Genomic DNA, 12,751 nt, shown 5'->3' with positions numbered 1-12,751 from the left:
GAAGAACAGTTGGTTGTTTGCAATGTTTTGAGTTAAATTGCTCAGGGAGTGTTGGAGGTCAGCAATTTGAGAAACAGCAAAAACAAATTTGAATTAATGAAAATGATTTGAAGAAATAATATAATGTAGATACGGGGATCTGCAGATGCTGGAACCATGCACAGGACACAAAGTGCTGCAGTAAATCAATGGGGCAGGTAGTGTCTCTGGAGACATGGATAAGTGACATTTTGGGTCGGGGCCATTCTTCAGACTCAATATAATGCAGTAGTTGGACAAGTCCAGGCTGGGTGTCTACCTGATCACTGATCTGTTACATTTTTCTTTGCAGATGACATCATGTCTTACTACAATGATGAGCCTCGATACACCATTGAACAAATTGATCTTCTCCAGCGCCTGCGCCGATCCGGAATGACTAAACATGAAATCATTCATGCACTTGAAACAATGGAACGCCTTGATCAGGAACAAAATGAAAAGTTTGTTAGGCGGCCCAACTACAGTAGTAACTATGGCAACAATGTTTCTGCATCCTCTTCAACTGCTTCTGCTGCTACACAAACACAAAGTATTGCGCAATCACCCTCACCTAGTAATAGCTACGACACATCGCCTCCGCCCTACAATGCAAGCCACACTGGACGAGAAAGCATGGCGAGCGAGAGACTTGTTGCCAGCGGAACATTATCTCCGCGGTACCAGAACAGTGGCAGTCAGAGATCATATAGTTTTGACACAGGAGATGATGATGCAGACTTGGAGGAGAAGGTGGAGGAGTACATGAGGTAATGTGATTAAATAAATGTTGAGAATAATGTAACCTTGTCATAATGCGCCACGTGCTAAAACATCATGGATTGGGCCATGTCCATGAATCTTAAGGGTCTGTCCCACCAGCATGCGATTGCATGCGTCTAGTGCGACCAAACGTGGTCGCTTGAGGCGTACGGCCTCGCGGGGCCGATCCCACTTCGATCGCCGGAGGCGTATGGAGTTGTGCGGGGCTGGTCCCGACATCGCGCAGGGCTCCAAAAATCTTGCACTGTCCGAAAATCCCGCGCAACAACGGCCTGTCGACCCGCAGCCGCATTGAGGTCGTACGCAACGTCTCGATGGGCGTACGCAGTGTCTCGACGCCGTACGGAGCGTCTTGACGTCGTACGCAGCGTCTTGACGGCGTACGCCTAGCGCGTGGTGTTGCACAATGACATCACCGCCCCGGCATGCCGTTGCGCGATGACGTCACCGCTCGACGCCGTGCGACGTCCAGATTCAGTCGGCCTGCCTCCTGCCCAGCTGATTGGTGAGTTTGACGTAAATTACGTCACGCGCGTACTTTGCGCGTACTTACCGCGTACTTAGCGCGACTCAGCGCGAACTCCGCTTCCGTTTGGTCGCGCTAGACGCATGCAATCACATGCTGGCGGGACAGGCCCTTTAGTCTGAGTTTTAGTTTTTCTTGGTTCGCTTATTTTAGAGGAATTGCAATGTAGAAAGAGGTGTTTCCATTTTAGGGAGAGAGAACAGAAAACGCGATGTCGTCTGAATTGCACCACTTATTGGCCATTGAAGGGGCAGTGTTGATGGTGGCAGCGTATTAAATGGAATCCATGACCAGAATCGGCTTGTTTGCCAGCTGCAAGGAACCAGGTGGGGATGAGCTGTCTTAAAATGGGGAGTGGGGTGGGGGATCTTGTGGTGATAGGAATGATAGGAATGATAGGAGGTAAACAAATCTTAAAAATAAAAGCATTTTTTCCCCCAGAAGAGACAGCAATGCAGTAAAAGAAGAAATCAAAGCATTTTTAGCCAATCGGAGGATTTCTCAGGCCGTGGTTGGGCAAGTCACAGGTAAGGGCAGAAAGTGTCAACGAAACAGGAATAACATGAAATTAAAATCACTAAACTGTCATAAGAATGATGATTCTTTTAACATGATACTGAGCACGCTTCGTTTTTCTTTCATTGAAAAAAATTGAAATAGTTCTTGAACATCAAGTAATAGAAAATAACATTTATCATTTAAAATATCTGATATTTTAAAATGTAACATTCGAAGTTTTACTGTGGTTAGTAAAACATGAAATAATTCTATTTTAATAGATCTCAATTGATACGGTGCACGGTTTACCCTTTGTCTTCCTACTACTGTTCTGTCTTTTCTCTCATATTTCTTATCTGATTGTTGACGCTGGATAGTGTGATCAGATGGTTACTCACTATAAGCTTTCCTGTGATTTTGGGAAACACAGCTTGCAATACTTAGAGTTCCACCTTCCTTCCACACTGGGTTCACCTTTCCTTTTGCTTTCTCTCTACTCTTTTTGCAGTGACGCCTTTATTTCCTGTTTCTCATAAAGTGCTACAGACACTTTTCTCCTAATTACTGTGCAGTCATAGATTTGGGGATCCATAGAATACATAGAAATTTAGGACTTAAGATATGCGGCGAAATAATCGCAGTAGATATTGTTTGCAATTTTAAAATGTCTGCGTGGCAACTTCAAGAAAGTAATAGTGTGACCGTTATTCAACACTATCCCAAGTCATATGTCAATAGTTTTGAACCCTAAATGTTTAATAATTGGGGTATGTGAATTATTGACCAATGCGACAGAATTTACTCTGAAAACATTTTTACATAGGTTAAAACCTTACTATTGCTCTTGGTTCCCACCCACTCATAATTCCCTCCATTTTAGAAAAAAAGAAATTGAATGATTATGTGTTTATTTTGAAATCTCTAATAATTGTTGTATTTTTTTAATACAGGTATTAGCCAAAGTTACATATCTCAATGGCTGTTGCAGCAGGGTCTTGATATGAGTGAGCCCAAGAAGAGGGCATTTTATAGGTGGTATCTTCTAGAAAAAAATAGTCCAGGTGGGTTACATTCAGATGAGGATTATCTGTATTTGTAGATGACATGGTTAAGTTGTGCCAAAGAAAAACTCTTCAATTTTTCATCATTTTTCCTTTTGAGTTTCCAGTACTTTTATTTTGGGATGTTACTGGATGGGATTATAATATTGAGTAAGAACGAGGATATAAATAAGCTTCAACGGGATCCATGCAAAAATAATCTTTCAATAGAGGGAGGAGAGATTCATATCCTGGACTATCAGGCCTATATTTCATGAGGATAACTCAATGGATGAAAGAGTCATGAATTGGAGAATTAGGACAAAGGATGGTGAATCTTTAAAATGTTCTACCTGGGAGGGCTATGGAGATACGATCATTAAGTTTATTCAGTGGAGATCGATAGATTTCTGAACATTAAGAGAATTGAGCAAAATGCAGGAAAATGGCAATGAGATACATGAGCGTACACCAGAGTGAAAGGGTAAAGTGGCCTTGACACAAGGCTGGTTTACAACAACAAAAAACGCAATGTGCTGGAGTAATTCAGCGGATCAATCAGCATCTCAGGAGATCGTGGATAGGTGACGTTTCTGAAGAGGAAGGGACCCGACCTTAAATGCCATCGAAGGTACACAAAATTGCTGGGGAAACTCAGCGGGTGCAGCAGCATCTATGGAGCGAAGGAAATAGGTGACGTTTCGGGCCGAAACCCTTCTTCAGACTTAAATGCCATCTATCCATGTTCTCTAGAGATGGTGCCTGACCAGCCAAGTAACTAACTCCAGTAAAATGGCCAACTTTCTTGTGTTTTCATGTTCATAAATAATTAACAGCCTGGAAGAATAAATGAACTTGTAATTATCTTGGGAAGCAAATTTAACCTGAAAATTAACTAACCTTTTGACGGGCATTTCAGAGTTGCCTGATTCAGAATACATGTCCATCAAACCCTTCAGTAACTTAGCAAGCTGATTATTTTTTATAGCATTCGTAATTGCTAAACAAAATTAAACAAATTAAATGCTTCCACATTTCAATGCGTTTAGATGAGGAGACTTCTGCAAAGCGCCACTCTCATGTGGCCTGAAAAAGAAGCAGAGCACAGTAGGCAGAGGTCAGTAAAAAATTCAGACATTTTATAAAAAACTAAATAAACAATGCTAGAATATATTCTGCACTAAATGGTTTCTCTTTAAAATATTACAATGCAGAAGGAGAGCATTTAGCCAATTATGTGTGTGCTGGTTGAAAGAGCGACCAGCCTAATTTACCCTTCCTGCACTAGGAGGAACCTTATAATGTATGTATGTCTCCTGTACCCTTGTAATGAGGTTTTCATCTGCTACTACCTTTCAGGCAGAGAATTCCAGACTCTCACTATCCTCTGATCGAAAATACATTTCATCTCCCCTTTAATCTTTCAATGATTTGGATGAGAACATGCAGGGCAAGATTAGCAAGTTTGCTGATGATACTAAAGTTAGTGGTTTTGCAGATAGTGAAGATGGCTGTGAACGATTGCAGCAGGATCTGGATCGATTGGGCAGGTGAGCGGAAGAATAGTTGATGGAATTTAATACAGAGAAGTGTGAGGTGTTGCATTTTGGGACGTAGAACAAGGGCAGGACCTACACAGTAAATAGTAGGCCTCTGGGTAGTGTTGAACAGCAGAGGGATCAAGGGGTACAAGTGCATGGTTCCATGAAGGTCGAGTTGCAGGTAGATAAGGTGGTCAAAAAGACTTTTGGCACTTTGGCCTTCATCAGTGAGAGTATTGAGTATAGAAGTTGGGAGGTCATGTTGCAGTTGTATAAGACGTTGGTGAGACCGCATTTAGAATATTGTGTTCAATTCTGGGCGCCATGTTATAGGAAAGATATTGTCAAGCTTGAAAGGGTTCTGAAAAGATTTACGAGGATATTGCCAGGACTAGAGGGTATGAGCTATAGTGAGAGGTTGAGTAGGCTGGATCTCTATTCCATGGAGCACAGGAGGATGAGGGGAGATCTTATGGAGGTATAAAAAAACATGAGAGGAATAGATCGGGAAGATGCACAGTCTTTTACCCAGGGTAGGGGAATCGAGGACCAAAGGACATAGGTTCAAGGTGAAGGGGAAAAGATTTAATAGGAATCCGAGGGGTAACTTTTTGACACGGAGGGTGGTGGGTGTATGGAACAAGCTGCCAGAAGAGGTAGTTGAGGCTGGGACTATCCCATAGTTTAAGAAGCAGTTAGACAGGTACATGGATAGGACAGATTTGAAGGGTTATGGACCAAGCGCAGGCAAGTGGGACGTGGGTAGCTGGGACCTGGTTGGCTGGTGTGGGCGAGTTGCGCTGAAGGGCCTGTTTCCACACTGTATTACTCTATGACTCTAAAAAATGGATTATCCAGCACTTTGTTGACTGGATTGTTTCATTAAATGAATGAATGAATGAATAAGTTTATTGGCCAAGTATTCACATACAAGGAATTTGCCTTGGTGCTCCGCCCGCAAGTGACAAAATGACATACAGTGACAGTTAAGAATGATACATTAAACATTAAACATTAATAATAAAACATTATTGATTAAATATGTGAATTAAATAAAATACCAGAGCAAAAGGAGGCTACAGATGTTTGGTTATTGGAAAAAATATGTTTTTATGTCTGGCTGTGGCAGCCTTCACAGCCCAGAGTCGCCTTCCAGAGGGAAGTGATTCAAAGAGTTTGTGGCCAAGGTGAGAGGGGTCAGAGATGATCTTATCCGCTCGCTTCCTGGCCCTTGCAGTGTACAATTCGTCAATGGAGGGAAGGTTGCAGCCAATAACCTTCTCAGCTGATCGGACGATTCGCTGCAGCCTCCGGATGTCGTGCTTGGTGGCTGAGCCAAACCAGACCATGATGGAGAAGGTGAGGACAGACTCTACGATGGCCGTATAGAATTGGACCATCATTGCCTGTGGCAAATTGTGCTTCCTCAGCTGCCGCAGGAAGATGTGCCTTTTTTGACTGTGGAGTCGATGGTAGCCCCCCCCCCCCCCCCCAGCTATCCTTCAGCTATCAATCGCTGATCCCCTCTGACTATTAGAACACAGTAGTGGAGACTGAAATATATAAAATAGCTGCATCCACTTACAGAACTTTTCATTTCACTGCACATCTCGTATGTGTATATGATGAATAAACTTGACTTGACTTGAACATGTTGTCTTCCATAAAAATACAAATCAAATACTTTTATAACATGTATAACAGTTTAATAACTTGTAATTATGCAAACAAAATTATATCATGATTCATAAAGTAAAATATAGTTTGATAATTAAAAAAAAACTGTTGGAGACAAACATTCCTTCAATTAATTTGTTTCTCTTTAAGCACAGTTCGCAGCATTACATCTCCTTCTATGGACTGTCAGTTTTCCTTATCATGTAAAACTCAACTATCTTCCATCATGTCGACAATGTTTGAAATAATTTAGAAAAAACAACTTAAACATAACCCATCATCAATAGTATTTATTTTTATCCATTTTATTCAGGAGCAACTTTAAGTATGAGGCCTGTTTCAACCACAACAACAGAAGATCCTGAATGGCGATCAAATGTCAGCCCGGTGACTGGAAACTTTCGTCTCAGAAGAGGAAGTAGATTTACCTGGCGCAAAGAGTGCCTGTCTGTCATGGAAAGGTTAGTAGGAGGAAGGACTTACTCATACTGTGTATATTTAGCCTTGTCTCCCATATTAATCTGGGTTGGATGAAAAATATTAAGTTTCCAACTGCTAACCAACAAGTGGTTTGTTTGTGTTTTTGGAACTAAGGTGAATAAAGGTTGATTTTGTATCCAGGTTTTCATAAGAAGAGCAAGCAATGAGCAATTATTAATGATTTTACTCCATTTAAGGTATTTTGCAACAAGGGAAGACCTAAGGGGTAAAAATTCAGAGATAAATTACAATTTGTCACCTAAATCTGGTTGTTAATTGTCATGGCAGTGGCTGAATGCACTTTGTGTCTCAACAGCATAAAATCACAGAGACATAGCATTAAATTAGGCTATTCACACCCATTATATTTGTGCCTCTTATCGACTCTCATTCTGTTGCCTTTTATGTTGTACCAATTATCATGGCAGTGATTATGTTTTAAATGTGATGGTGACTTCCTCTTGACCACCATTTCAGACACCCACGTCGTGAGTGAAAAATAATTTCCTTAACTCCCCTCCAATCCTTCTATAAAAAATCTTAAATCATTGTCCTCCATTTATTAGTATCCCAGGTAATAAAAGTAGGCTCACCTGATCACTGATTCTGTCGCCTTAATTTTAACTTTTCCTCAGCCTTCTATATTCCAATGCATACACAGTGACCAGGACAGATTGATAATAGCAAAACCTCCGGCCTGTCAACTAGTTAACATTTTAAAGAGATTCTTTCACCTTAAACAGTTAAAAATAAATAATCAGAAAATCCCCTGTGGAACAGTAAACCTTTGTTGCATTAGATGCAAATACTGGAAATCTGGAACAAAAGCAGAAACACTCAACAATGCAGGGAGCATCTGCAGAGAGAGAAACAGGGTCAGTGCTTCAGATCTGAGGCCCTAGGTCAGAGAGCTGCATTATTTGCATCAGACGAAATGTGTTGGAAGGAATTTCAGATGCTGGTTTAAATTGAAGATAGACACAAAAAACTGGAGTAACTCAGCAGGTCAGGCAGCATCTCTGGAGAGAGGGAATGGGTGCCATTTTCGGGTCGAGGCCCTTCAGAAGGGTCATCAAAAGGCCCTTCAGAAGGGTCTCGCACCCATTCCTTCTCTCCTGAGATGCTGCCTGACCCACTGAGGTACTCTAGCCTTTTGTATCTATCTTATTTGTATCAGAGCCTGGAGAAGTGCTTCCTGGAGAAATGCTTGTCAGATTGGCCAGACTGAGCTGTTGACACAATTAGCGCAGTGGTAGAGCTGCTGCCTCACAATGCCAGAGACCTGGGTTTGATCCTGACTATAGATACTGCCTGCGCGGAGTTTGTACATTACTCCCTGTGACCGAGTGGCTTTCTTCTCGGTGCTCCGGTTTCCTCCCCATTCCAAAGACGTGCAGGTTTGTAGGTTGATTGGCTTCTGTAAATTGCCCCTAGTGTATGGGATGCGAAAGTGGGATAACGTAGAGCCAGTGTACTAGTGTAGATGGTTGCCGTGGACACGGTGAGCCTGTTACAAAGCTGTATTTCTAAACTCTAAACAAGAGATTAATTTAGCTGTGAACTTGGTTTGCATGATTGAAGTGTCTTTATATCATTGACACTTTGATGGAATTTGTGCCTCAAAATTCTTACTTACTTGAAAAAACATTTGAGAACTCAATTTACCTCACAGATGGAGGATGAACTTTATCCAACCACCTCATGTTTACCAATAACCAATTGCACAATAAAGTGACAAAGCATTTCAATATTCTTCTGATTTAACTGCAGTGGTCCGAATATCAAAATTAACATATGCCTGCTTCAAAAATTGTATCCTTGTATTTTTCCATTCCAATACCTTGCAGTTATTTTGGTGAAAATCAGTATCCGGATGAGGCAAAACGTGAGGAAATTGCAAACGCTTGCAATACAGTAATACAGAAACCAGGTATGAGCACCTGCAGCTATTCATCATTTGCAGTTTAAAAAAAATTAAAAACAAGGAATAAGTGAGAAAAATTCATGAAGTGCCCAGTTTAATTTATGAGGTGTTGCAAACACCATTATCGTACACAGCAGTATATCTTATTAACGGAAATAGGATTAGTAGAAAGGCACTTTTTTGAAAATTACCTGTATAATATTTATACAACAAACTTTGAAGATTTCCAAATGAATTATATTGTTTGTGGAAAGATATATAATTGATATATTGGCAAAAATGCTATGTCTGTGATGTAATTATCATTTTGGGAGAAACACTAATCTGAGTTGTTGTTATTTAAATCATTGACGTACAAAGCTGTTAATTCCCAACACAAAGATGCATTTACATTTCTTTAGCCACAGATTTAAAAATAATAATTGCTCCAATAAAAGTACAATCTCAAAAACAATTATGGATTTAATGTGGGTAACCGTTTGAAGTCTACTATCTTTGGTAACTTAATAACGGGAACGATTAGCTGAGACTTTTAATAAAGCTGATATCTTCAATTCAATAATATGATATATACAGGGTTTAGAATTACCTGACTTACAGAAATCCAACTTTACACAAAATTTCCATACAATTTAAAAGCAGTTTTCATGCTAGTAATCATAATAATGCAATTATTCAATTTTCTTACCATCGAGTTTGGTTATTAAAAAATGGAAAGATGGCGACACTGGTTAATTGCAGTACTAAAACCCCTGTCCCATGGTACGAGTTCATTCCAAGAGTTCTCCCAAGTTTGCCCTGATTCGAACTCGGAGATTTATGGTAATGGCCACTCGTCGGTACTCGGGGCTCTCGTGGACATTTTTCATCATGTTGAAAAATCTTCACGAGTCTTCCCGTGCTTACCTGCCGTTAGCGAGTCTTCCCGAGTACCTGCCGTTAGCGCTAAGAGACGTCCCCGAACTCCGACGTACCCGCTACGTTCATTCTCCGTGCTACCACGAGTTTGATTTTTTTTTAAACTAGGGAGAGCTCTTGGAATGAACTCGTACCATGGGACAGGGCTTTAACTTTATCTATTTATTGCGATTTTTGTTTTAATACCTAGCTTTCCCAATATTCATTATTCAGGTAAAAAACTATCAGAGTTTGAGCGAGTTACTCCTCTGAAAGTGTATAACTGGTTTGCCAATCGTCGGAAGGAGATGAAGAGAAGAGCAAACATAGGTAAGGCAATTAGAAAGCTTTTGACTATAAGGACAATCGATTCAAAATGATTGGTTAATTATTGAAACCTCAACCAGAATTATTATTTAATAACTTTACTGCCCATAGGATACTCGCTTCACACCATAAGACGTAGGACAGAATTAGGCCATTTGCCCCATCGAGTCTCCTCAACTATTTGATCATGGCTGGTCTTTCCCTCTCAACCCCATTCTCCTCCCTGTCACATTGATGCTCTTACTAATCAAAAACCTATCTATCTCCACTTTAAATAAAATACAAATGTCGGCCTCCATAGCTGTCTGTGGCAATGGATCCCAGAGATTTACTTCCATCTGGTTAAATAAATTCTTCTTCATCTCCATTCTAAAGGTATGTTCTTTTAATTTGAGGCTGTACCCTGTGGTCCTCGTCTCTCCCATCGCTGGAAACATCCTTTCTACGTCTACTCTATCGAGGCATACATTTGTAGAATTGAATATTCAGAGGATATTCATTTTCTAATATCCATTTTCATCAGTTGTTGAGATGATTTATAAGCTGTGACATGACAAGGTTCAAGCAAACAATTCAACTCACAGTGCTGAAAACAAAACAACACTGGCCAAATGTGGAGTGAGACTGTTACTATTGTGGTGAGAACTGAGTCCATTATTAAGTGCTACATGGTAGCAACAGTTCCTTGGTGGTGCTCTTAATATTGTAAACATTTTGAAAATAAATATGAATGTATTTCTTTCAAAGAAAGTAGAAATAAAAATTTGAGTTTGCAATAACTTAGTTGATAAAAACACTCTAAAGAAAAATACCTCAAGTTCCAAGCTCAGTCAGCACTCGTGCATCTTATTCCAGCCAAGGTGACAGGAAGGACAATGATTTGGATTCAGCACCATCTGGAGTTCTATTCATTACTGCTTTCTAATCACCCTGCAAAAAAAAAAGCATACTCTATTGCATTCAGTTGGATTTTCTTTTGTAAGATACTTAAATGTAGCGATTTCTTTTCAAAAGTTAAGTTTAGTTTCTGATCAATCTTGTTTTCAAAGAAGCAGCAATCCTGGAGAGTCATGGGATTGATGTGCAGAGTCCTGGTGGACATTCCAATAGTGATGACATTGAGGTCAACGACTACTGTGAGCAAGTGAGTCACGACTATTAGAGGTTAGAACTACAAAAGTTACTTCTTTAAATCTTTCTCATTTTATCCAGGAATGTTAAATAAATATGTTGTAAACAATTTATTACCAACCTCTAGCCTATTATCTAAATCTATTTGCATATTGACAGACTAAAAGGTTTAACCGTATATAATTTGAGGTCAAACTGAAATCATTTTTTATTGGTGGGCATTGACATGAATGCTGTGAATCTGCACGGTATTTCGAGAGATGGTTTTACTGTCTTGCTATGTAGTGAAACCATAAAGGATTTTAATGCATAGGCTGGTATACACCGAAGATAGACACAAAATGTTGGAGTAACTCAGCAGGTCAGGCAGCATCTCTTCAGTCTGAAGAAGTATCTTGACCCGAAACATCACCTATTCCTTTTCTCCAAGGATGTTAATGCATTGGAATTAAATCGGAAGAGATACTCAGCCAGTTTATCTTATGAGGAAAGGTTGAGCGGGTAAGCTTGTCAAAGCATGAGTTTAGAAGAGTGAGAGGGCACTTGTTTACAGTCCTGAGGAGTCTTGAGTGACAGGGAGAAGATGTTTCATACATATGAATCTAGAAATGGGTTTAAAAATAATGGGTTGCCCATTTATAAAGAGATGAGGCAAACTTTTCTCTTTGAGGGCCAAGAGTCTTTGCCAGAAGGCGATGGAAGGAAACAAAATAGAGGTACTAATAGATGGATTCTTGAGGCTGAAAACTTGCACAGTTAGAATGGAATGTGGAGTAGAGTTTACTGTCGGATCAACCATAACCTTATTAAATAATGGAGCTGCCTTGAAGGGCTGACTTGATAGCTCTTCCTAATTTATATGTTTGGAAACCTTCTCAGTTCTAAAAATTCCTGACACATGTGGAACTTGAACAGCAATTGGAAATGGTAATAGGGATATTTTATTTTTATTGCAAAGCTTTGAAATAACTTGGATAAGGTGCAAATCTATATATTTTTTAAAAGTAGATATTGATATTTTAAAATATAAAGACACAGGATATGATTTTTCAGAGTTCAGCATGACCTTAAAAACCTGAAAGAATAGCATTTATTAATAAAATGTGGTCAGTATCAAATGTGAACCATAGAAAGATGTTGGATTGAGTAGTGAGAAACTCTGACTTTTGGGCTGTTGTGCTTCTGTACCATTGTGGCCAAGGAAGCACAAAATTGCAGTCGCTGATTATAGTCACTGACCTCTACATTGTGATTGATGGGGAGAAGTGGCCACAAGATCAGGAGAGATATGATGTATTTCTCATTTAAATATCCTCAAAGTTTACGTTCATGCATTACTAATGACACGTTATAAACTAGTTGTTGAACAATCACACTCAAACACACTAGCTGTCAAAGATGACACATATGAATATTTATGAATGCCTTAAATGTGCAAAATCTTTTTGGATGTGTTAGGGATATGTTTTAAAAAAACACCTTTAAAAATAATTAAAACATTCAAACTAACTAAATTAAATGGTCAAAAAAAAGCTCCACCTCTCCCATTAGTGAATGGATTTGCTGCAATTGGACCAGGTTAAGCATGAGAGTTGGGATGCTTTTGCCATCCTTTGGACTCCCTGAGGAATCCACAGGAGCAGCCAGGAGTGCAGGTAGCAGGGTACAAAGTTGCCGAGTTTCTTTCTCACTATGGCTGGACAATACTCATTGAGTAATGCATGTACGTCCCAGCATTGGTACAAAAGTTTGCCCATACAATAAACCAGAATGTACTGTAATATTCAGTACACTATGGTGATAGTAAATGTGATCTATAATGCAATCTATTCTGCACAGATATATTTCTGTCCATTTTACTTTTTGATGCTTGTTCCCTCAACACCGAGGCTAGGAGATTTTCTATTAC

General features: G+C 39.7%; 1 protein-coding gene across 8 annotated transcripts in view; it reads left to right on the top strand.

Annotated features, from left to right (window-relative positions):
• The window catches only part of LOC116988434 (homeobox-containing protein 1-like), a 36,955-nt gene that overhangs the window by 17,497 nt on the left and 6,707 nt on the right, over window positions 1–12,751 (top strand). For 5 of the 8 annotated variants that reach the window (XM_033045123.1, XM_033045121.1, XM_033045119.1 and 2 more), the window contains 7 exons: window positions 332–788; window positions 1,769–1,854; window positions 2,776–2,886; window positions 6,397–6,544; window positions 8,411–8,493; window positions 9,619–9,714; window positions 10,761–10,855. In XM_033045123.1, the coding sequence (XP_032901014.1) occupies window positions 340–788; window positions 1,769–1,854; window positions 2,776–2,886; window positions 6,397–6,544; window positions 8,411–8,493; window positions 9,619–9,714; window positions 10,761–10,855 (1,068 nt within the window). In that variant the 5' untranslated portion in view covers window positions 332–339. Of the gene's footprint in view, window positions 1–331; window positions 789–1,768; window positions 1,855–2,775; window positions 2,887–6,396; window positions 6,545–8,410; window positions 8,494–9,618; window positions 9,715–10,760; window positions 10,876–12,751 lie in introns of all 8 variants that reach the window. The other 3 variants (XM_033045126.1, XM_033045127.1, XM_033045124.1) reach the window with 2 other exon arrangements.

This window comes from Amblyraja radiata, chromosome 27 (genome assembly GCF_010909765.2).
Source record: "Amblyraja radiata isolate CabotCenter1 chromosome 27, sAmbRad1.1.pri, whole genome shotgun sequence".
Classification (NCBI taxonomy): domain Eukaryota; kingdom Metazoa; phylum Chordata; class Chondrichthyes; order Rajiformes; family Rajidae; genus Amblyraja; species Amblyraja radiata.
This window is presented reverse-complemented; position numbering and strand designations above follow the sequence as displayed.